At 32.5% G+C, this 27613-nt stretch overlaps 1 protein-coding gene across 4 annotated transcripts in view; it reads right to left on the bottom strand.

The window, feature by feature from the left end:
* CACNA2D1 (calcium voltage-gated channel auxiliary subunit alpha2delta 1) overlaps positions 1-27613 on the bottom strand; it is a 643657-nt gene that overhangs the window by 316000 nt on the left and 300044 nt on the right. For all 4 annotated transcript variants that reach the window (XM_074268502.1, XM_074268500.1, XM_074268501.1 and 1 more), the window contains exon 4: positions 720-779. In XM_074268502.1, coding sequence (XP_074124603.1) covers positions 720-779 — 60 coding nt within the window. The remainder of the gene's footprint in view (positions 1-719; positions 780-27613) is intronic.

Here is a 27613-nt window from a genome sequence, read left to right on the forward strand (position 1 = left end):
AATAGTGGGACTTTGTTTCAAATAACTTATGTATTTTCTTCACAACACTTATGGCATTTGAGACAATTTTTCATCTATTGAGATAACCATATTTTTTTGTTGTTTCATATGGTCAATCATGTCCAGGGACTTGCCCACACTGATGTACTGTACATCTCTGCATTCTTAGTATAAATCCCAGCTGGTCAGAATGTCTGATCTTGGTCATAGAATGCTATAATCTCCTTAGTAATATTTTATTTGGAATTTTCACATCAATATTCATTAGAAAAACTAGCCTACAGTTTTCTTTCTTTGATTTTTGTTTTTCTGGTTTAGGTATCAAAATCATATTTGTGTCATGAATTCCTTCTATACTTACTTTCCCAAAAAAGTTTATATAATATTAGAATTAATTGTTAAATATTTGGTAGAATTCATTTGCAAAATCCATCTGGTATTGGGGATGTTTTTCTTAGGGAGCTCATTTATTGCTCATCCTATTTCTTTTTCTAAGATAGGGTTATTTAAGGATTCTCTGTACTTGAGTCAATTTTTATTTCCCTCTTCTTTTATCTTTTCCACTTTTGTGGAAAAAGCAAAACAACCACCACCACAAAACTAAAGAAACTGTAATTCTTTTTTATAACATGACAAAAATGAGATTATCAGAGATTACAATGGAATTATCCAAGAGAAAAAGGTCAAACGAATAATGAAGAGGGAGAAATGTTTCTTACCCCAAAATCATCCCTCCATTGATGGGCTGCTTGAAATTTTTCTGCTTTGGTAGCCAGACGCTGGAAAAAACAAACAAACAAAGGATAAATGTTTAAATTCCTTACATAAAATGACTGTCTTGGATATATTACTTTTGATTTTCTGAGCAACCATCATATTACAGAGAGCCCAAATAATTTGCTACTGCTGCCTAATGGATACTTAGGCTTAAAGTATTCTTAACAGCTTCAAGTCATCCTATCTGAAAGTATCATTATTCCTGTAACTAAACATTCCTGAATGCAGTTTAGTTTACAACTACCATGATCATCATCAGCAGTATTCACCATGATTTATGTTTGTCACCTGGCCTTGCTTAATTTCATACAAAACTCTGCCAAATCATTTTAGAAAGTTAGTATTTCTTCTCATGTTGACATCATTTATTTCTGTACAAGTCAGACAAAATAAATTCTGCCAAGCAAAACTATTATATATTTAGTAATCAGTTAATTTAGTTGCGCCAGGGACATCAAGATGGCCTTTGTTATTGTAAGGACAACAGAGTATAGAAGAAAAGTGCTAGAAGTAAAATGCTATTAGGAAAACTGAGTTATAAATCCCATCTGGCTTTTACTAGCAATATGGTCCCTGACAAATTCCCTTAATAAATGAAGATAATGAAAGATACATCTGAATCTCAACTTTTTCTTCTGTGATATGGAAAGAGTAGTGCCCATTTAACAGTATTGCTTGACAGTTTCACCGATGAGATGTTACATAAAGTCCTTCAAAAACTTTAAAATTCTAAAGCCTTATATAACTAATTTAAAATTTTCTAAATTATTATATAGATTATATTACTATATAGTGATATAATTTAAATTACTATTTAGAAGTCCACTAACTATTCTTAATAAATTGGCAATATTTACCTGACTTTTTGGGGGGGGATGGGGGTCGAGGCAATTTGGATTAAGTGGCTCGCCCAGGTCACACAACTAAGTGTTGTGTATGAGACTGGATTTGAACTCAGGTCTCCTAACTTCAAGGCCAGTGCTTTATCCACTGCACCATCTAGCTGCCCCCAAATTGGTTAATATTTAAAAAAATATATTTGCAATACTTTTGCTTATTTAATTCCTGTTTAAAGCACTCAATATTATTTAAATTACATATATAAAATACTTCTATAAAGTATGAGATATTGATACAAGGTTTAAAGGATTCTTTAAGATTTCTGAAAGACAGCTTAGAAATGTTAACAATCCTTTTAAACTAAGCATCAATACTTTGTGAATTATTTAAATAAGAAATGAATAAACAAAAGCATTACAAACATATTCATTCATACTATATATGTATATATCTATGTACCTACCTACATATCTACCTATCTATTTACTTATTATCTATATTTCCCCTTAAGGTATCTTTGAGTAGATGATGTAGCTAATAGAGCATCAGGCCTGAGGTCAGGAAGACCTGATTTCAAATCTGGCTACCCCCCACAAACATATGCACTTACTAGTTGTGTGTGCCTGGCCAAGTCATTTTACCCTATTTGCCTGTTTCCTCAACTATAAAATGATTTGGAAAAGAAAATGACAAACCATTGCAGTATCTTAATCAAGAAAACAACAAATGGGACTACTAAAAGTTGTACACAATTGAAACCACTGAACATCATGAACAAAATTTGTCTTCCTGATAAAATAATTTATGAATCTCTGGTTCTAAGACATTACTGCATGATTGCTTTTTGGATCTCTCAGATCATGTTATGTAAAAACCTTTCTGAAATATCTGCAAATTCTATTAATTATACTCTAAAAATAAGATAGTAATTTAACTTATAAGAACTTTAATACAGTTAATGAAGAAACCTGTAGTAGTCAAAGGCCTATCTCAATATTAAGCTTATTATTTTCTCATATGATCCCTAGTTCCCAAAGCATCAATCTTCTCTTGTTTTTCTAAGATTCAGTATTAGTTCTAATGAAAAAAATATTATAAAACCACAAAACAAAAATGAACTAAGCATTTTGTCTTAGATGATAGCAATAGATAGAAATAAAAGTTATGATTCTTCTGAAAGCTTTACATTCTTTTAAGGCTTTTTCCATTATCCACTCATGCCTTGCCATTCTATGCATTACTGAATCTCTAAGGTCCCTTCCAGACTTAAAGGCTTATGCTTCAATTCAAGAAGTCAACAAACATTTATTAAATCCCTATGATATGCAATGCTGTGGGTTAGGTGCCTGGGGATATTCAAACAAAATGAAACTATCTCTGCTTTGACAGAAATTTCCCTCTACTTAATCTATGCTATGTTTTTCTACCACACATTAAAAAAGAAATGATTAATTAAAACTTTTGTTTTTATATTATAATAATTACAGGGTTCATCAGCCTTCCTCACTACCATTGCACACAGCACGAGCACACACACCAAATAGAAATGCATGTCACAATTCCCAACTTCGTTGAGCTGGGAGAATTTTTTGATTGAATTACTAGAACTAATCAATCAAATAAGCAAATGATATGTGAATGATTCCTAAGAATTCCTATGGAATCAATAAAAGCCATAAACTAAGTGAAAAGAATATAATTAGTTAATCAGCTTGGGAAGGAATAAAGTGCTAAAAAGAAATGTAATAGGACTAGTTTGAAAGAACTAAACATAACCCTAGATCTATATATTAGAGAATGAAGTTCCAGGAGAATTTCAGCAACTGCTCAAGAATTAGGAAGCATTTTGAGGACTCAAAGCATTTAACTGATGATGGAGAGAACAAGTAAGCATTGGGAGAGTCTTAAGGGAGACTCCCAACTTAATATGTCAGACCGGTAACATTCTGATGTTAAAAGGAACAAGATGCCAGTCACTGAATTGCATGGTACATGAAAGTTTTCATGAAAGCTTCCATAGAAAATAAGAAATGGAGGGAGGGTTAAGCAAAAGAAAGGGGGTGGGAGAATATTTTTCAAATAGAAACAACATACTGTGAGAAGGGCTACCCCCACAAACATATATATATATATATATATATATGCAGTATATGTTACTACCTTATATTTTTAAATTCACATTTGAAGTTTCATTAGTAATAAGAAGTTTAACATCAATGCAGAATAATAATTCCTCAAAAAAAAACCCTTTTACCTCATTTCAAAAATATGCTCTACCTATCACATGTGCAATTCTTTTCCCATCCAACCATTTGTACCAAAAGCTCCTAAAAGGCAGAGACTAACATTAAACTTTATACAATGGGAATATGAGACCACTATTCATATATATGAATATTATGATATTGTTTCATAATCATGAATACTATGATATATTATCATAATCATGAATACCATAATATACACATATGAATATATGAAATTACTATTCATATAAATTTACTGTTTATCCATATGGATAGAATTAAACAGAAATGATGATGATAATCTTATTTTATAAGAAAAACAAAATGTTTAGGAAAGCCATATAATTTGTTTTTTGCTTCTATTAACAGATTAAACATTCACCTAAAAAATGTTTTAGGGACAACAGAAATATGCTTTCATTATAAGAGTTTGAATGAATGCTTTATCAAAGCTAATTTGCTATGATTTCTAAATTAAATTTCAAAGTCAGCAGAAAGATCATGAGAGATTATCTACCACTGATGCCATTTTTATATTTCAATAATTTTAGTGAAAAGTTTAAAATTAGGGAAATTTCTGCATAATTGTGCTTCAGATTTCAATGGCTCCTTCTAGGTGTTTTTGCCAAAACAACATGGTGAATGCTGTTCTTGTTAGCAAATGCCAACTGCTCCTGGCTAATAGAAAATTACTATGTCTCATGGACATTTCAAGTCCCTAATTAACTTCTAAACTGGCCAAGTGCCATCTTATTTTAAAGGCCAAACAACCTGCAATTAAATTCTGCAGGCAATTTGTACAAGGACAGAGCCTAGACCTAATAAAATATGAACATTAAAGCATCTCTGCTTTAATATTTTCCTGTACAGGAAGACCCTGCTATGGCACATTATGCTGTATTTCAAGGAAATCATAAAATTTTATTTTTCTCATTTGATGATTTATTGTGACATACTATGGTACTAGACAACAAAATGAGGCTAAACATGAGTATAATATGCTTTTACTTAATTCAGCATAAATACTAGAGGATTTGTTGTTTAATTTTGCACACTCAAGAGGATAGTTTAGGGGAAATGCCATGAGATATACTAATATATTTATTTTTAGGCTATGAAAAAATTGCACATACACATACCTATAAATGTACATATTGGGAGACAGCTTGGTTGAACAAATAGAAAAGCAGTTTCAGCATCAGGCAGACCTGACTGAGAGCAGATGTGAAGCCAGATACATTCTAAGTCTCTAAGTTACAAAAGAATTATGAATATGCATTTGGAAAGGGAGTTTAATCACTAGAGTATCCCTTATATCAATGAAATCATAAGTATATAATATTTATATTGTATTTGGCATGAACATATATATATGTGTGTGTATGTATATATGTACATATGTACACACACACACACACACACACATATATATCTTTAACCTCTAGAAGCAAATATAAAACCCTATGTTCACAATTCAAAACCCTTCACAATGTGCTCCCCTCCTACCTTTCCATTCTCCTTATAGCTTTCTCCCTTCCACAAATTCTGCAATCCACTAAAATTAGTTTTTTTTTTGATATTTTTGGCTCAAGTTATTCTACCTCTAAACCCTGCATTTTCACTGATTTTCTCTTATTCCTGAAATGTTCTCCCTCCTCATATGTCCCTCTTTGACTTCCTTTAAGACTCAGGTAAAATCTCATCTTCCAGAAGTCTCTCAGTCCCTTCAGTGTAAGTGTTTTTCCTCTGAGATTACCACTGATTTATTCTTCTTTGTACATAGTTTACTCACCCCCCACCCTCCAATACTGTCTTTCCCATTTGATTATAGTCTTGGAAGACCAGGTACTTTTTTGTCTTTCTTTGTATCACTGATTCTGAGCACAGTTCCTGATACAGAATAGGTATTCAATAAATACTTTTATACATACACACACACACAGTTTGCAATATTATAGTTTCTATAGTATTTATGTGTAAATATATACCCATAATATACCATATCTATATATAGACATATTATGTGTGAGTTAAAATATGGCAGATTTGCTAATAATAAATGAGAAAATACACCTACTTACATAGGAATTTATAAGTACTCATTTCCATATCATCATTTATAAAGAAGAAAATACCCAAAGGAACAGAATAAATGAATATCTAACTCTAGTTTCTTATTTCTTAGCTCCATATTGACATGAATAAACACAGGGACTATATCTAGAATTTCTTTGTTAGAAGTAAGGAAACTCTCTGAATTATATCATGTCAATTCCCCAGAGCATGGAGAAATTAGTCCCAGAGTCAATATTTGTTCTTCAAGGGCTTCAAAACCAGCTCTCTATCCACTATGGCATACTATAACCCATAAAGTCTTTAAGTTTAATGACTAAGAGATCATTCAACTTCATATAATTCAACAAGAGCTTGTAAATATCTTTTTTCTATAAAAAGCATTATGCAAGGTACTGGGAAATCAAATAAGAAAATATCACTTTACACCCCAACCCACTACACACACACACACACGTGTGTGTGTGCAAGGACCTCCATCATTAATACTATAATACTTCATATGATTTATATCCACTGATTCCAACTGTATTCTTTTAAAGACTTTAGGGAATGTAATGTTTATTGGGGGGGGATTCTTACTGTACAATATACTCTTCCAAAAGTGCTTTTTGAAAATGATGATACATAAAATTTACCTTGAATGGGAAGATAACATTATTGGTAAATACTGGGTTACACAAACAGGATCCTTGCCCTGATCAGTTCAAATTTAAACATGGCTCATGAGCAGCAAGACAATACTAAAAGGGAGAGGTAGAATTGATATATTTCCTAGAATTGCCAATAAAGCCAATTGAAAGAGGTAGGCCAGCTTTAGAGTTATGGAAAGTTAGGAATTTATTTCAGAACATTTCTAAACTTCCTAATGACTTTTCAGGGCATAGCAAGAGATTACAAAAATAAATGATTCCTTCTATCTGTCAGTCCTGGAACTGTCTTTTCAAAGGTCTTGTCTTCAAATTCTAAGTGTGTATTGCTAATCGGTGAAAAAGCTTTTGATCTACAGCAGTCTGCAGGAAAAAGACCTAGCAAGGCATTATCAGATCAATAAAAGATCAGCTCCCAGGAAAGGTCCATTCATTTCCAACCTTCACTTTTTTGTCATATCTTTATCTCTCCCCCTAGCATTGAATTCTGTCAGAAGATATGACAGCCTCATAAAAGAAGCAAGGCTCTCTGCAGAGAAAGAAAAGCATTCTATTATCACTTCCCTTGCGATCCCTAAATATATTTTATCCTGAAAAATAAAATGAGACTGCTTTTCAATATTGAAAATGTCTCACTTATTAGACTATCAGTTAATCTAAGCTGAAAGACAGCATTGGTTGTCAAAAACATTTAGTTCTGAGTAATTTTCTTTGTGTATCTTTGAAAGGAAATCTATGACATATATGACAATTTAGCTTGGTTTCAACAATGCAAATATTCAAGTTGAATTTTCAAGAGTTGGCTTGGACAGAACACAAAAGAAAATTTTCTTATACTCAGTAACATGCAAAACAACTATGCTTTGATATATGCTAAAATTATAAAAGATACATAAAAATTTAAAATAAAATTAACAATTGGAATGTTATTCTTATCATCCAAACATCTAGACAAAATTATGTATGGTTAATGCTTATCCTTGTATGAGTGTGTATATAAGTATAAATATTCACATTTATATATACAAATACATATGTATATATAACTATATATTTCTATATAGGGAGTGATATCTTACATTAATAAACTGACAACAATCAAGGAATTTATTATTATTTTCATAATCCAGTTTTTAATGTGCTATTTAGTTATTTACATTAATTTTCTTAACATATCAAAAATTTTAATAAAATAAAAATTTTTGGTGAGAGTTAGGAAAGGCCTCTTTGATGTCCTCCAAGTTCCAAATGAAATCAATTCAATAGAAAATCAGCTTTGGAACTGAACAGGAAACACAGGAAATGGATAATAATATGCTAACCCTTGCTGAACCCTAGTTATTTGAAAGTTATAAGGGAATTCACTTGAATGAGAATAGGACCTCCTAGGAGAGACATACTTATCAGAAATGGTCTGATGACTGTGGGTCAAATATAGAAGGCCACTCTAACAGCAAAGAAATAGATTAGCATGCTAAGAAAGACTGCTAATAGAAGCTTCAACTTCTCAGAGCATAGGTTTTGTTTTTTAATAGCGTTTGGGGTACCATTTAGCATACATAGCCAATCAGCATTTTGTGGCAACTCAATCATAGGTAAATACTATAGAAGAAGGGATAGACAAAGGGGTAATCATTCAAGAGCGGCAAAGGAGGCCTCTTAGAGTAGAGTTTGCCATGCAGCTGGCAGGGTTTGTAATTGTAATAATAACAATAACAACGAACATAGCATCTATGAGATCACACCCTTTATAAATATATCTATTTTAAATATCCATTTTTTTTCTGTCACAGATTTAGAGTGGGGAAGAGTATTTAAAGACAAAATCTGACCTCCACATTTTGGAGGAGAAATTTTAAATTGGAAGACTGAAGTTCAAAAAAAGGAAGAGACTGATAGAGAATTACATAGATAATGTTCTATTATATCGCAGATAAAACAATGTCATGTTCTTCTCATGATCAAAGTGAATAGTTAAGATAAGAGGTATCAAATGTAGGGCCCATGAGTCCCTTTGGGCCTTCAACATTCCCATAATTCCTATATGGTTATGTTTAATAAAATAAATAAAAATACAATAAAAGATAATGTGAAGTTTTTGAAGTCAACATGTATTCTATGGGGACCTATGTGTACAATTTAATAGTTTCCTTTCTATTTGAATTTGACACTTCTAGTTAAGATAAAAGAACAGAAGAACCTGTCATAGTTTTCTCCTGAAATGAGGTGAAAATGTGAAAAATTCTAAAAAATGTGAAAGATTCTAAAAGTTGATATCATATTTCTACCTGAATTACAGAAGAAGCTGAAGGATCCAGAAGTTTAAAAAAACAATAAATTGGTGATCTAACCTAGTAACATATGAGAAAGGTTTTGAGAACTTTGGAGAACATGCCTTTTTTTTTTTTTTTTCTTTTTTTTGGACATAATTTGATGTTTCACAGTCAACTCTGTAACTCCTTTATAGAGATCTTACTGAATTAGAATTAAACAGTATAAAAATTTAAAGATAGTGGCCACACAGATGGAATCATGAAGCATCAAGTTTAGCTATAGAAAGTCATCTTAAAAGGCAGGAATGGTATTTTTAGAGCAAGCTTCAATATGACATTTTTAGTGATTAGTTTAACAATGCTCTCATGTCTTAGTTCAAACATCATTTAATATATACTATATAGTTATGATGAGGTTTAGGTTTTGGGGTTCCCTTTTTTCAGGGAACCAAATAATGAGGTCTAGATTTAGGGAAACAAAATGAGATTAGGGTCTTGGTGGTCAGGGAGTTAAATGATAAGGTCTGGTAACAGGTTCGGGGTTCAGGGAACCAAATGGAGAGTTTTGGCTCCTCTACACCCCCTTGGGATTTGGCACAAGAGGAGGGCTGCACATGTTTAGCATATATTGGTACACCCCTTTTGGTGGCGCAGAGATTCTTTGTAAAGGAATTTATAGATCTGAAAATCTAGATTGATAAAAGAGGTTTATAATAGGCATTGGGAAGTCAGCCTTTGCTATGTAAGAATAGAAAGGCTGACTTCCTTAGTGGCAAAATCTGACAGAGAGCTAAAGTCTAGAGAAATCCCAACAGAGAGGGATAACATCTTATTAGGGAAATAGGTGAGGATAAAGAGCGGATAGTGCTGGGAGAGAATATTAAACCAGCGGGTAGAGGTTTCCTTGTCTTAGCATGGCATAGCCTAGCATGGGATAGCATGACATGGCATATCAGGTCCTCTGCAAAGAAATGAGTTTTTAATTGCCATTTTTATTAGGAAGTCTTTGGTTAAATTCCAAGGCCTTCTCCAGATGAAGCTGGTGGATGGAGTTGGAATTGAATATAAAATTTTCAATTGAATAGGGTTGGTATCTCCAGCTCTGAACTCAACCAGCCCTACCCGCATAACAGAATGAAGCTGCTTGTCCTCAGGTGGGGTCCCCACAGTGGCAGGATTCAAGGAGAATTGGTCCTTCAAGGAGTTTTAGAGTTTCAGAGTCCCTTCAGTTACAACATGTAAAAATGATCAGAGGCAGTTGTGGCTCACTAGGTAAAGAAATGTCATTACAGTCAGAAAGTTCTGAGTTTGAATCTGGTATGTTCTGGCAATGTGATCAAAGGCAAATCATTTTTTCTTCTCCTTATTCTCAAGCAACTCTCTAAAACTAGAAACTACAGAGCTATTGCCATATCCATTTTAGTAGAGGGAGCATACACACTGGAAGTCCTCCCTACTGTTAAAATGAAAGGTCCAATTCAGTAGTGATAAAACAAAACAAAACAAAACAAAAAAAAGAATAGATCCCAGCCCCAAACAAAGCTATTTTTTTTTTATCATTTCTTTTTATAGTGAATAGGGAAGACAAAACCCCTGTCACTTTTTCTTATCTAAAATTATTAACTAACAGCTTCCTTCCTAACTAAACATTGTACCTTTATCTTATCCTTTCTGACCCTTCTTTTACATTGAAATACAAATAACCTTTCCAAAACAAAGCTATAATTATATCCCAATTCTATCTGAAATATGGGGGATAACAAATGATCACTTATTTTCCTTCTCTAATGACTGTTGAATTTAATTAAATTTACAAAACTCCCTTATATAATTACAGTTTAAGACCAATGGTAGGTGGACCAATGGATTTTTCAGTTTCCTTTGAGAAAGTAACTCAACAAAAGAACAAAGGTTTCATATGTATAGATATCCACATGCATATTTATGTGGATGTATGTATGAGTATGTGTATACACACATGTATATTAGTAAGAGTTAACTATATTTTTGTCAAACTCAATTGAATTTTCGCAACAATTCTATGAATTAACAAGGTCATTCTCACCAAAATGCCTACAATTGTTTTAAAGATTTTATTTATATTTGGCTAAAATAGGCTTTTCAGAAAGTTTTTTTTTTTTTTTTTTTTTTTTAACTTTTATTTAATTATATCTGGCCTCTGGAAGGGAGACAGTGGCACCATCACACAATTATAGCTGTTCTCTCTAGAAATCTTTTAAAAATCACACTTCCTAAAAGGGTGGCTCCAATTTTGATTTCACACATGATTTCTTTCTTTATAAAAAGACAAAAAACAGATATACAACTTCTTTGTCTCTCTATCTCTGTCTCTCTCTCTTTGTGTGTATGTATTTTCTACTATTAAGTCAAAAAATTTCTACTTATTAAAGAAATGAAAAATTAGAAGCAGCTGGGTAGTTAGCGCATTAGACCTAAAGTCAAGAAATCCTAGGTTCAAATGGAGTCTCACACATTTAAGATATGTGAGGGCAAAGTACTTCTCTCCACTTAAATGTTCATATCTTCAAAACAGAAATAACAATGGGACCTATCTACTTCTGGATGCTATGGTACGGCTGAAATGAAGTAATATTTGCAAAACGTAAACACTATATAAATGCTAGCTTTTATTATTATTATTATTAACCCCAATCCTTCTCCCTTAAGATTATATATAGAGAATAAACAAATTTGCTCAGTATTAATATTATCAGTAATTTTCAGGACTGGATTAAAAACCAGGATATGAGGCAAAATTTTATGTTTTCATTCTGCTCCAAACCCTGCCTCTGACAGTTAAATAATGTTTAGAAAGTCACAACTTTCCTAGGACTCATTTTCCTACTCTTTGAAAAAAAGGATTAGCCTATATGACTTATGGGGAAATGTTCAGCTCTAGTTAATTCATCCTATGTATACTAAATGTATATTCCAAAATAAGATCAAAACAAGGAGTATCTGTAAAATCACAAGATGAACTTTAACAAAATTTAGCATGGTAATTTTCTTATCATCACTTCCTCAATTAGATATTTTTCTTTCTGAGAGATATGAAATTAAAAACAAATTCATAATAAAAGACCCATTTTTAAAGTTACAGAGACTTAATATTTGAAATAAGATGCTGAAATCACATTGCTTGTCAATTATTGGTCATTTTATTTGATGTCAGGAGACTAGCAAAACTTAAGAAACATGGTGTCTGCACTACTTTATGTTCAGATGTCATTGTCTGTCATGCCCATAAAATGAAATAACTTTGAAATACATCAGAAAGCTTAAAATCTAATCTTGTGACATGTAATTAACTCTTAGGCAACAGATGATTGTAATAGAAAAACTATTTGTTTTTAAAAAATAAAACAGAAAAAATTCTATTAGTAACAATGGAAGCAATATCTAAGAAATACAACTAGTAATATTTTTCTGCCTCCTAGGAAGAAAAAAAAAGAGGAAGAAGGTTGTGATTGTCAAACAGATATATGTCATACTGTCCCTAGGAATTTCCATTTCTGTAGGAGGAAGGATCTTGCTGAAAACAGAATAGCAATATTAACATTGTAAATTAGTCATGCTCCATTTTTTGTGACCTTTTTTGGGGATTATCTTGTCAAAAATATACTGGAGTGGTTTGCCATGTCCTTCTCCAGCCCATTTAACAGATGAGGAATCTGAGACAAATGACTTGCCCAGAGTCACAAAGTAAATGTCTGAGACTGAATTTGAATTCAGGTTTCTCCCTATTGTAGGATTATTACTCTATACACTGCACTATCTAGCTGCCCAATAACAAAGCAGTGTTCTTTCTGGAGCAACATCCTTTCACTGAATAGTCTATAAATTTCAAGATAATCTACACAGTGTCAATGCTACAGATATTAAAGAAGTTAGAATGATTACAACCTGGGGAAATAACTATTACCATGATAGGTAATACCTATTGACATTCTAGACAACAAAGCATGGTTCCTTAGCTAAAAGGCATAATAAATAGCATGGCCTGGTGCTTCATTTTTACTAGTAGTCAGAAGTGCCAAAAGAGGATTTAGATGGAATTTGTGTCATTTTAATCTCTACTCATTTGACAAAGTTAGGTTCTCTAGAAACATCTTGGGTAAATAGGAAAGAATGGGCCAGTCAGATCCAAATAACCTGTCCTAATCTTAGCTAACCTGATGGGCTAATCTGTGTTTGAAGAAAGTTGAAAACCCATCCCTCATCATCGTAGGACACCTATAGATATAATTCTTTCTACAGGGAAGTAAAAACAAAATGACAGTGAATACTATAGCTTCCTAGGATCTTTTCTTTTCCATTAGAATGTCAACTTCTTGAGATCAGAGACTTTTGCCTTTGTAGCTCCATTGGTTAGCAACTAGAAGACACAATAAATATTTATTTAATAGTTTGCTCATTGCATAAGAAGTCTAGAGCTATTTACTAAGTTAAAAATTGAGTAGATTTTAACGTAGCAAATAAATATCATGATTTAGATCTGATTTCTAGTTTATTCAACTCCTTTCCTCATAAAGTTATTGTAATTTTAATGCCTTTAATATGTAGTTTTATTATCTTAGCTAGTAGTCTCTATTCATATTAGGCAGTCAATAAGCTTTTAGGCCTTCTGTCAGACACTGTGCTAAGGGTAGGGGATACAAAGAAAGGTAAACAATAGTTCTAGCTTTCCAAAAAGCTTGACAATTGTCAATGCTGTAAAATTACCCATGCATATATCTTGTAAATAAAAAGCTATAATAAAAAAAATAAATTTTTTTTTAAAAGGCAAAAATAATTCTAGCTTTCTAGGACTTTCCAAACTATTGGGATAGATAATGTGCAAATAACTATGTACAGACAAGCTATATAAAGTAGATAAAGATAGATACTTCGGATAAACTAGAATTGACAATGGGAAGGCACTAGAATTAAGGGGGATTAAGAACAGCTTTCTGTGGTAAGTAGGATTCTGATTGGGTCTTATAGGAAGCCAAGGTACCCAGAAAAGGAAAAACATTTCAAGAATATCCAATGAAAATGCCTGGGATACAGATGGATTGTCTTGGACCAGCAAGGAGGCCAGTGACATTGAAGTAGATGGAAAATTGTATGTATAGAGAAGATTGTAAAGGGGAGTGAGAACAAGTTATAGCTTTAATTTCATCCCCTATCTTTATTTGAAAGACTTATGTTCAACCAGAATTTTTTGTATGTTTCTGCTTCATATTTTTTATTAGATTCAGTAAACATAAAAGCATATATAAGATGAAAAAGAACGTAATATTACCACAGTTAAATGAGAAATTTTCTAATCTCTCAAGAACTGAAATACATAATTACTTCAAGAAAAAGGCCTTGAAAGGTTATTTTCTCATTTGTCTCACATAATCTAAAAGCTATACTATCTGCAATTAAAATTTGATGACCTCTCAAGGTCTTTTTCAGTTTATTTATGCTACCTTACCAGTCCAAGCCACCAAGTTTGAAATTAACAAAATGATTAAAATTTGAAAGACAAATATAATGTGCTAAAATAAGAGAAGAATGCCATCCCTACTTGAAATTGTTAATGTACTTCATCCTGAAACACATTATCATTTATATTCTTAATTTTTTTTAATTCCTTTGGTGATCTTTTCTAACATGAAAAAAATCAGATAGAAAATAAGATATGAATCTGAAATACCTTAAAAACTTCAGAAAATGTCTCTACTGCCAAATAGATAAAAATTAAGGGTAGAAGAGTGAGAATGAAGATAAATGTAAGAAGAAAAATGAGCAAAAAGAGAAATTAAGAAGTATTTACTAAATTTAGCTTGACATAGCAGAATTTAATTTAAGGAATTTACGCAATCAGTAAAAGACTATTCATCTTAATGGAATTTATTATTTTCATTTTCTACCTCCTCAGGAGTTGAACCCAATTTTCCCACATGCCTACAACATTCATTATTATTATCTTTTCCTCTTATCTTAGCCACTTTGAAAGATCTGTAATGGTACCTCAGAGTTGTCTTAATTTGCATTTCTCTTATCAATAGTGATTTAGAGCACTTTTTCATAAGGACTAGAAATGGTTTTAATTTCTTCATCTGAAAAATGTCTAGTCATATCCTTTGAAGTATTTACTTTTGTTTTTTATTATTACTATCTTTTTTTTTTTTTTTCTGAGGCAATTGGAGTTGTGATTTTGTCTAACATCACACAGCTAGGAAGTGTTAAGTATCTGAGATCAGATTTGAACTCAAGTCCTACTGATTTCAGGGCTGGTGTTCTATCCACTGCACCACCTATTTTCCCTATAGTCACAATCTTTGATCATTTATCAATTAGAGAATGGCTTGAATTCTTATAAATTTGAGTCAATTTTCTATATATTTAGAAATGTAACCTTTTAAACAAAAATGATAGCAATGGAAATCTGACAGGATGATTCCTAGAAACCTCTGGAAACTTGGTGTATGCCATGGTGAAGGAAAAATGTTATGATAGAAACTGAGATTGTTTAAAATAAGTATAAATGGAGAATGTGGAATCCAACCTAGTCTGTGTGCTTATTATGTTGAATAGATCATTGTTATGAAAACTACCTCAAGAGATAAGAGTCTCCTCCTTTAAGGTCACCAAGATATAAGATAGTTGAGAATTTGTAGAGTACATTCTTGTTCATATTCTCTGAGATAGACAGAGTCTCCTTCTGCTTCTGATAGTATGTGAAACATACACAGCCACTATTCAATTTTCCCCATACCCCAATCAATTCCACCCTAAATCTCTAACTTTTAATTCAGGAAATTACCTTTAATTTTTTTTTTCTTCCTAAATTGCAATTTGTTTGTTGGGCCTTGTTGCCAACTCTCTTTATATTCCATTAAGATACATGTAGAATTGTATTTATTTAAATACCATCTTGCAGTAAATACCAAATTTGGGGAAAAAAAGAGTTAAGAGGAGAAGAGAGAGGATTTTTTTTTTTCCTTTTGTGGCAAATGAAAGGAAGAAGACATAAATGATTTGCATTTATTTTTCAAATCCACATCTCAGCTCCAAACTGTTCAGAGTATATCCTCATAATTTTCACAATATTGATTTTACTAGTTTCCTTACCTCTTTTACCATGCAAATCCTAGTCTCTCTGATGTTCATGTTCTCCCTTTTAACCTCTCCCCCTTCTCACACTCTCACTCTTCCCCACCGCTTCTGTCTCTTAAATCAGAGATGATAAATAAAAACTTCTTTCTGAAAGATGGATAACTCTTATCATTCAGGTCATGTCTTTATTTTTCCATATCTTTAAACTATCCATTGGACTTAATTAACTTACACAGTGCTGCCAATTTGGTGAGTGGGAAGCAAAAGGGGGGAGAAGTGTGATTTTTAGGCACCAGGCAAGTTCTATGTGTTGATGTTGTTGCTATAGAAACACCCACCCCCCATCTTATTTGTGCATAAATGTACCACATTGCAAGATAGGTAATTGTTCATATGCTTCTCCTTTTTAAAGTTTTCTCCTTAGTAATTGAAAGATCACTATGATAAGTAAATTGTTCCATCACACTTGAATGTAAAATAAACAACAGGCAAATTTTTATAGCATTCATATTGCCCCTTAGGACGGAAATGAAAAAAGAAAAAATACCATGTTTCTCTATCTCCATTACTTACATATGTTTTTTTTTTTTTTTTTAATTTAAGCTCTACAAATCCCTGACCAGTTCTTTAGTCTTTATTTAATTAAATCACAATTCTTTGTGATTTATGTAATATACTTACTTAAGATCTACCTGTGTAAATAGAGTTTCTTATAAGATGCAAATAATACAGTTCTTCACATTCATATTATGGGTACTCTCTACTACCCAAACCTATTTATTTAAAAGCTAGTTGATATCCACATAATTGTTACAAATCTTACTAGTACTTACAGTACCATTAAAATATCATAATCTTTGGTTTGCTTTTCAAAGAATCATAGAGCTGGATGTAGCCAAGTGTGTTAAACTCTGGGCTGCCAAGATAAAATTTTGTAAATGACTTTGTTCTTTAATGATCACAAAATAAGTTTTCTAATAGTAATGTTGCTATCTTTTAGGAATCATTATGACTTTTTGCTCAAAAATTAGTCTTAATTTTTTTATTTTACATTTATTCTTTTAAAAATATTTGTTTTCTTCTATTATATTTCAAAACAATTTAACACTCATTATTCTAGTTATTTTTTAAAATTTTGAGTGACAAATTCTAATCTTTCCTTTCCTCTGACATGTAAGCAATGAGTCATAGATGTGCAAATTATGTAAAACAAAAAATGAATCTTTTCTTAAAACAGCTAAATATAATTACAGACTTAAGCAGTAAGGTAGATAAGCTTCACAGAACAAACTTTTAAAAGATAAACATATAAGTATAATTTGTAACTTTCTTTTCATATGCAATTTGTATTTAATCAGTATGGGGAATACCTAAGGAAATTTGCTTTATCAATGACAACTGGCACCTTCTCTGTCCTGGAGCTCCAGAAACACTGAGAAATTAAAGTGATTTAAACCTATTATTACATATAAATGTTGACTAGAGTATTCTTCACTCTGTGCACTGTGAAAAAGACTTTCTTAAGGTGTGTTCATGGCTTATTGTCAGGTTACTAACAACATCCATCTGGAGCATTTTCTTCTACCACCTTTGCTTTCTCTGCTGAAAATGGATGCTTTCCAATATTAACAAAGTTTTGCCTTTGCACATATTAGGAAAGGTATAAGATTCTAGGTCTTCTTGATGACAAATGAAGTGATTTACTGTATCATACACATCAGCTAATAGAAAAATGCAAATTATCCAATTAAAATTGGGGAACTTAAAGTAAAAATTCCACATATTAAAAAAATGTTTACAAGTGAAGGCTTGATGATTTCTTCACTACACTATTGCAAACCACAAATACTCTTGACTTACTAAGTAAGTTCCAGGAGGTCGAACAAAACACAGCAATTTGTATTTAATCAATATGGGGAATGCCTGAGGAAATTCAGATGACTTGCCCAGAATTATAGAATATTAAAAAGTGTCAGAGAAATTTTGAAATCCAGTCTTCTTGATTTCAAATCTCATATTACTTTCACTATGAATGCCATTATTTAATATCTATATTCAAAATAAGCTTTTATTTTTAATAAATTACAACTTCATTGTGTTACAAAAGATGAAGGTAATGCAAAAATTTAATGTAAATTTACACTGTAATTTTATTTTAATTCTAAATCCTGATACGTGCAATCACCTTCCTCAATAAAACAAAAAGTTAAAATTAAACATATTAATGCAATAAAGTTTCTAAAAAAAATTATACACATACCATGTTTCTAGCTTTAATAAATCCCTAAGGCTATAAGAAGGTACCTTAATAATAGATTAATATAGCCTTCAAAGACTTTAAAGTTGTTAAATGGGAAAGGAAAATTAAGAATTAATTCATTTTAAGCATCATCAAATCACTAATAAAAGATTACCTCAAAGTATCCTGCAACAGCCCAAAAAATCCTTAAGCTCTTGATGTGGGCTGTGATACCTTTTAAGATTCCTTTCTGATTCCCAGCCCCCATGGGATCTGAGCTAACTTGGGCTGACCCAGCCCCCATTCTAATGATCTGCTCAGATTTCCCAACCCCCACCCCAAGCACAAACAGCTTCCTCCTTATCTAAAAACCCATTGAATGCTATTCAACTTCTAGCCCAGGCTGAAGCTCAAGCCAGAGGCCAACCTGGGACTCCACCCACAAACCCCTTCAGATTACCAAAAGCCACCCCCCCATTATAAAACGGGGCAAAACTGGAGTCCACTCTTTGCAGAAGTCGCAAACATGGCATCCTTACACCGGCCATGTCAAATATTTCTGCCCACTGGTGCCAGCCCTGGCTTTGGTGTCTTTCTACCTTTTAACTTTACTTCCAAATCCCACAATAAATCTCTTTTATCAATCTAGGTTTTCAGGTCTGTAAATTCCTTTACAGAGGACTCGCCACTACTAGACCTCATTTAACTCTGTATCCTTGCGCCAAATCCAAAGGCGTTGCAGGGGAGCTGTATTTGACTCCCTGTACCCTGAACCTGCCACTAGACCTCAATTAAACCTAATTTCATTTAGATACTCCTTATCTAATTCTCATTACTCTCAGAATTTTACAGGACCCATGAAGCCATCCATTCTAGTCTATATACAAAAGATCAAACATCCCCTTTATAACAAATCAATAAGTAGCCTCTTCAATACCTCCTTTGAAGAGGAATGAACCTGCTACCTCTTAACACATGCAGATTTACCAATGGATAATTTCAATTATTAGGAAGTTTTTCCTTAAATCGTACTCAAATTGAGAAGCTACTTTTCAGCTTCCACCTATCCACTGCTCTTGGCTGTGGCCTTTGGGGATAAGCAAAACATGGTTATTGGCTCTTCAATATGAACGATAACTCCTTCCATGCTGATATTAAATCACTGGTTAGAGAAGACAGCACTTAAGTCTTTATTGATCTGAAAAAACATTTACAGTATAAGGGAGGACAAAGTATTTATGCTACATGGTACATCAAAAATACATTTCCTAGCATTTACATTCATAAATTCAAGGGTCAATTAAGAAATAATTTGAAATAGCGATAGGAAGTGAAGAAAAACGTTAAAGTTGAAGACTGAAATCAAGAAAGAATGCCTTTTGAAAACTAGCCAAATCAAAACAGTTAATATTTATTCAAATCCCCTACTATTTACAAATAAGCTGTAGGCCATAGTTATGGATAGAAAATACACAAATTATAAAACATGGTTCTTGCCTCCTAGGATCTCGAATTCTTGTGAAATGGGAGAACATAACTAACAATGACTTAAAATATGAATACTATAATACCACTCAACCCAATAAATCATTAGTGACCTCGATCACTAATATTTTAATTTGAGACATTCATAGCATTTTCGGTGTTTTGCCTGGGACTAGTCCTGGTTAAAAGAATGATGTAGCTGTAGCACAGATTTAATTTAACAAATACTCATTTTGTTTGTTTGTTTTTCATTTTTATTTTAATAATATCTTATTTTTCCAAATACATGCAAAGATAGTTTTCAATATTCACCTCATGTTCCAAATTTTTCTTTCTTCCCCTTTCCCTTTTCCAAAACAGCAAATAATCCAATATCAGGTAAACACATGCAATTCTTCTAAATGCTTTCCCATATTCATCATTCAATAAGTATTCTTTAAGAGCCTACCATGACCCAGCCATTCTGCAGAGCAATTTGGAATTATGCTAAAAAATTATCAAATTGTTCTTTGAACCAGCAATGTTTCTTTTTCTTTTTTAATTAGTTAAATTAAATTTTACAAAAATTTTATGCATAGGTAATTTTCCAGCATTGAAAATTGCAAAACCTTTTGTTTCAACTTTTCCCATCCTTCCCCCTACCCCTTCCCCAAGATGGCAGGTTGACAAATACATGTTAAATATGTTAAAGTATAAGTTAAATACAATATATGTATACATGTCCAAACAGTTATTTTGCTGTACAAAAAGAATCGGACTTTGCAACAGTGTACAATTAGCCTGTGAAGGAAATAAAAAATGTAGGCAGATAAAATTAGAGGGATTGGGAATTCTATGTTGTGGTTCAGAGTTATCTCCCAGAGTTCTTTTGCTGGGTGTAGCTGGTTCAGTTCATTACTGCTCTATTGGAACTGATTTGGTTCATCTCATTGTTGGAGAGGGCCACGTCCATCAGAATTGATCATCATATATTGTTAGGTTCTTACTAGGTGGTAAGTTAGTACTTAGCAATTCTCTAGCTCAGAATTCACACCTTTAGTTCACATCTTTAAAAGGAGTTTACACCTTTAGTTTTCTGAAAGGAGTTTACACCTTTAAAGGAGTTTATACTTTTGGAATACCCACAAGCCCATTCTCTGGGAGGATATAAGGAGCCACCAAGGCTGCCTCCGAGGAGATTGAGTTTAGACGGCAGTCTGGAAGGAGAGAGTTTAGACTGGGAGAAGAACAAGACTTCCCGGGAGAACTTCAGGGACTCTTGAGGAGATTCAGAGCCAGAATTCAGGAAGAAAAGGATTCGATATTCTACCTTTGCTCTGGCTAGAGGCTCCAGAAGCCTCCCAAGAAACCTGCTCACAGAGGAAAAGATTTTTACAGAAAAGAAACCTCCTCCCAGAGAAGGATTACAATTGAGAGATCAACAGGACTTTACAATATATTATTGTTGTTGCTGTATATAATGATCTCCTGGTTCTGCTCATTTCACTCAGCATCAGTTCCTGTAAGTCTCTCCAGGCCTTTCTGAAATCATCATGTGAACCAGCAATGTTTCTACTAGGCTTATTTCCCCAAAGAGATCTTAAAGGAGGGAAAGGGACTCACATGTGCAAGAATGTTTGTGGCAGCCCTTTTTTAGTGGCAAGAAACTGGAAACTGAGTGGATGCTCATCAATTGGAGAATGGATGAATAAGTTACGGTATATGAATGTCATGCAATACTATTGCTGTATAAGAAACAATAAGTAGGATGATTTTAGAGAAGCCTGTTGAGACTTACATGAACTGATGTTAATTGAAATGAGCAGAACCACGAGATCATTATACACAACAACAAGATTTTACAATGATCAATTCTGATGAATGTGACTCTTTCCAACAATGAGATAGATGATTGAGGCCAGTTCCAATGATCTTGTGATGAAGAGAGCTATCTACAACCAGAGAGAGGATAGTGGGTACTGAATGTGGATTACAATGCAACATTTTCACTCTTGTTGTTGCTTGCTTGCATTTTGTTTGCTTTCTCATTTTTTTCCCTTTTTGATCTGATTTTTCTTGTGCAGCAAGATTATTGTATAAATTGTATATTGGATTTACATATATTTTTAACATGTTTAACATAAATTGAATTACTTGCCATCTAGGAGAGAGGGTGGAGGAAGAAGGGGAAATTGGAACATAAGGTTTTATAAAGGTCAATCTTGAAAAATTATCCATTCATATGTTTTGAAAATAAAAAGCTTTAATTAAAAAAAAAAAAGCGCCTATCATGAAAATTTCTAAGGAAGTCAAAGGTGAAAAACCGCACAGTCCTTGTTTTCAAGGATCTTATAATTTAATAGAGGAGAAGGGAAATAAAATGTGTCACATGAGGCAAAATGTAATAAAGACCCCAAAAAAGGTCCAGAGAAGTTAAAGAGGGTACACAGAATACTGAAGGCATTGATAGGAAACGTGAGGTAAGAAACTGAAGGTTAGGATCATACAAGCAAAAAACAAAACAAAACAAAACAAAACAAAAACCTTAAAATGCAGAGAGACATTTAATCTTGTTTGCCTCACTGTAAAATAAGCTGAAGAAGAAAATGGCCAACTGCTTCAGTATATCTGTCAAGAAAATCCCCAAAGGACTCAGAGTTAAACACAACTGAAAACAACTAAACAACAACAATAAGGCATGGTCATACTACAAAAAGTATGAGGGAAGTTGGCCAACAGGATTGGGATGATAAATTCAGCTTCAGATATAGAGTCTGATAGAACATTCTTGTGGATGTTACAGCAGTCAATTGGGAACACGGATCTGAAGTTTTGGGGATAGATCTGCTACATGGGTGATAATGGAAGTCATTCTAGTGCATTCTAGTGCATCTAGTGGATGCAATCAGCAAAAGAAGAAAATATGGTAAAAGAGGAAGACCAAGGACAAAGTGCTGGAGAATGTTCACATTTAGGTAATGACTTTGTATGTCTTCTTTGTCCTTAGGACAAAAAGAGGGACCAGGAAAAAAATCAGGTAAAGTGAAGAGGAAAAATTAGAAGTTAACTAAATGAAGAAGGTACATCTCAAGATTTCATTATAGTTATCATGAAAAAGGTATTATAATAATCAACTATCCTATCAATAAGTATGAAGACAAAAATGAAAGTTTTTATCCTAGGGTTCTTGGTAAAATAACCTCAATGTATGCAAGACACACAGATATTGTTCTAATGAGGAAATTGAGTTACAAAGGGGTTATATGATTTGTCCAAGATCACCAATAACAGGGACTCAAACCCAGGGTTTTTTAAAGTTTAGTTTTTTTCCACCAAAATATCCTTTATCTTAGCCTTACAAACTTTCTTGCTGTAGTTTTCAGTGTAAGTAGATAGTACCTAATTAAGAGAAATTAAGAGAATTTGTAATTTCTGGGCTTTTTTCTGAAGACTGTTTTGAGAATTAAAGAAGATCAAATATATGAGATGAAAGTAAACAATGCCTAGTGACTCATTTTTACAACATGATTTCACTGCTCTTGTTTCAGGTAGGAAGAGATCATTTTATCTTTTTTTTTTTTTTTTTTTACACTTAATGTGAGTCAGTGGGTAATTGCTTCATATCCATAATTGTATTTATGATAAATAAATCGCTTTACTTCCAAAAAATCTATTCTGTGGCATAAAAAAAGATTAATTACTAAAAGACAATAATAATCTTTGGCTATCAATCACACATGCAGAAAACTGTAGCTATCTAATCAGGATTAAACTTCATTAACTTTACAAAATCTCTTTTGTAATATCAAACACCATTTTGTGTGTGTGTGTGTGTGTGTGTGTTTGTGTGTGTGTGTGTGTGTGTGTGTGTGTGTGTTCAATTCCCTGAAAGATGAATTTAATCAACCTAGTTATTTGTGGATTTGTTTACAGTACCCTTATTCCTTAGCTAGAAAAGATCTTTGGGTTTCTTTTAGGGTTAGTTTTTCTCAATCTATTAATAGGATAGCTAGGTGGCACAGAGAATAAAGTTCAGGCTTTAGAGTCAGGAAAACTTGAGTTCAAATTTGACCTTAGACATTTACTGGTTTAACCTTGCTGGCTTCAATTTCCTTATCTGTAAAATGAGCTAGAGAAGAAAATGGCAAACCACTCCAATATCTTTACTACTATATATATATATAGTATATATATATATATATATATAGTCACAAAGTCTCTTATACCACTTACTGTGCTCTAATGAGCCACAGCCTCCTCTTTTCCCTAAGACAACTGCTATGCTATTAGGACATGTGAAACACAGATAACAAAACTTTAGAGCTATACAGTCCTTAGAGAGGATTTTGTACAGACCTACCTAAACCAAATACCTGTAAAATTTAACGTAAAACTTATACAAGATCTGTTCATTTAAGCACTAATATGTCTTTAAAGGCAACTTTAAAACTTGGGAGAAAAATGTCCAGTAAATTAATTATCATGTAAAATTTTGATTTTCAATTTTAATGAAATTTTGATTTCTAATTTAAAAAAAAAATCACTGTCAAAAGAAAAAGCAGCAGCTATACTTGATCACAACCACTCTTCTCTTCCCCCAGCCACATAATGCTTATATAGACTAATAAATAGAAAGCCTAGAAAGAACATGAAAGAAATCCAAAAATAATTCCTAACATAACTCCCCTCTGCTTCTTTTAGGAAATGAACAGTTGCCAAACACTAAATGAATACATATTTCCTATGCCTTAAAATTACATTCTTTAGGGTAAAGAGCTTAACATATATGTCTGTTTAAATATTACATTGTAATTTACTTTCAGCATAAAAACATTTTTTTCAAAACCATTATTTTTAAGCCTTTCATAACATTAGCTTAGGATAAAAAATCAGAAAGCCAGCAAAACAATCTGGCTTTATCAAAACTGCTTTTTAGTAAAGAGGTGTTTAATTAGGATGTCTCACACTTTCTTAAAGCTGAAAATCTAATCACCACCTTCTAACTCAAAAGAACTCAATCAAGTAGCACTATATTATCTCCTAAAACCTTTGGTTTCACCCTCTTCTGTTCACCACCTTGAAGCTGGAAATACTTTTCCTTAAAGAGGTTTTTTTCTTATATAAAAGAAAAACTAAAATAAACACACAAGACAAAAACCTCAATGAATTTGTTTTTTCTTCCATTTTTGAAAGAACTTCCTATAAGTAAAACTGTAAAAAGAATGGAAAAGGAGAGAGTAATTTAAAAGTATTTGGAAGAGTGTGGGAAGAAGGAAATAATCACAATATTCTATAAATATCTTCTTGGAAAAAAACTATATAGTTATGAGCTATTGATGAATATATAAAATGTCCTAAAAGTCTTAGTGTAGTTTCAAACTTCAAATTTGGCTTTTTAACTGATATTATATATATATATATATAACATAATATAACTGATATTATATATATAATATAACTGATAATATATATATAATAAATATATATAATAAAACCCAACATAGATTGGTTTGGACAGCTATTAGAAGAGGCTGATATATAGGTTCAAACTAACTCCTGGAGATGTAGGAATGCCCTTGGTTCAATAAATTGAAAGAGGTGGGGAGAGAGAATTACTCATGTACTTTAATCAATTAAATTCAAGTCTAATAATTGCAGCATCCAGATTTGACAAATGCTAAGCAAATGTTGTGATCTTTGTTAGACATTATCTACTGGCTGCTTAGAGGGCCTATTTAAGTACTAAGAAAGACTCAACGATAAAGAAGTCAGCCAGGTAAAACAGATATCAGTTTGTGGATGGAATGTTTAAATAAATATTTATTAGACTTTGAATATAATCTCAAAATTCTTCAAATAATTTCCATGCACTTTAAACCATTTCTCATACATCAGAACTCATTATGTGAAAAACATTCACAGTGGAAATGGAGTCTTAAGAATGTGTACATTATATATTTGGGTGGTGCAGTAGATAGAGCACCAGGTTCAGTCAGAAAGTACTGAATTCAAATTTGACCTCAGATACTTAATAGCTATGTAACATTGAGCAAGTCATTTTACCATGTTCATATCAGATTCCTCATTTGCAAATTTAACTAGAAAAGGAAATGGAAAGCTACTCCAGTGTCTTTGCCAAGAAAACTCCAAACGGGGTCTTGGGAGACTTGAACATGACAGAAAAAAATTGAACAACAACAATGGCATTATGAACAGCACTTTGAGGTATATATATATATATATATATATATATATATATATATATATATATATATATATATATATATATATTTGTGTGTGTGTGTGTGTGTGTGTGCATGCTAGGCAAAGTGATCATTTAAAATCATAGAGATGATTGCACTTTAGAACTAGAAGAGCCAATCCAATCTATTTCTTTTTTTATTATTATAGCTTTTTATTTACAAGATATATGCATGAGTAATTTTACAGCATTGACAATTGCCAAGCCTTTTGTTCCAATTTTTCCCCTCCTTCCCTCCACCCCCCCTCCCCCAGATGGCAGGCTGACTAATACATATTAAATATGTTAAAGTATAAATTAAATACAACATATGTATACATATCCAAACAGTTATTTTACTGTACAAAAAGAATTGGACTTTGAAATAGTGTACAATTAGCCTGTGAAGGAAATCCAAAATGCAGGTGGACAAAAATAGAGGGATTGAGAATTCTATGTAGTGGTTCATAGTCATCTCCCAGAGTTCTTTCACTGGGTGTAACTGATTCAGTTCATTACTGCTCTACTGTAACTGATTTGGTTCATCTCATTGCTGAAGATGACCATGTCCATCAGAACTGATCATCATATATAATTGCTGTTGAAGTGTATAATGAGCTCCTGGTTCTGCTCATTTCACTCAGCATCAGTTCATGTAAGTCTCTCCAGGCCTTTCTGAAATCATCCTGCTGGTCATTTCTTATAGAACAATAATATTCCATAATATTCATGTATTAAAATTTATTCAACCATTCTCCAATTGATGGGCATCCACTCAGTTTCCAGTTTCTGGCTACTACAAAGAGGGCTGCCACAAACATTCTTGCACATACAGGTCCCTTTCCCTTCTGTAAAATCTCTTTGGGATATAAGTCCAGTAGTAACACTGCTGGATCAAAGGGTATGCACAGTTTGATAACTTTTTGAGCATAGTTCCAAATTATACTCCAGAATGGCTGGATGTATTCACAATTCCACCAACAATGTATCAGTGTCTCTGTTTTCCCAGAACCCCTCCAACATTCTGCATTATCTTTCCCTGTCATTCTAGCCAATCTGACAGGTGTGTAGTGGTATCTTAGAGTTGTCTTGATTTGCATTTCTCTGCCAATCTATTTCTTTTACAAATGAGGAAATCTAGGCTCAAAAAGGTCTAGGGAGATTTGTATAAGATTATGTGGCTAAAGATATAACTGAAATGAGAACCTAACTCTTCACATGTCTAGTACAGTGTTCATTGCTACACTACTAACGAGAGGAGAGAAGATAATAGCTATTCTTTCTAAAGAACTATCAAAATGATTTTTGAAAGATGTTCCAGATTGATTTAGCTTTTTAAATAATGGAAAGAGTCTGGTTTTGATGACTTTTTTCTGACTCTGAGCCAGAGAAAGTTTTACTTAATCAATCCAATATCAATATTATAACAATGAACAATTTTTGAGTATTTTTATAAACTTATGAAGAATGAAATTATCAGAACCAGGAGAACAATTAATATCAAGGCAATGATACTATAAGAACAAATAACTCTGAAAACTGTAAGAGTTATGATCAATACAAGAACTCAGAATTTATAAGGATATATATATATATATAATATAAAGTATAAGTATATATCATCTAAGCATTCATACACATTTATATCTGTTGTAAATGTACACATATTACTTAGGCCTCAGAATTTAATTTCTATCTTC

This window comes from Sminthopsis crassicaudata, chromosome 5 (genome assembly GCF_048593235.1).
Source record: "Sminthopsis crassicaudata isolate SCR6 chromosome 5, ASM4859323v1, whole genome shotgun sequence".
NCBI lineage: Eukaryota > Metazoa > Chordata > Mammalia > Dasyuromorphia > Dasyuridae > Sminthopsis > Sminthopsis crassicaudata.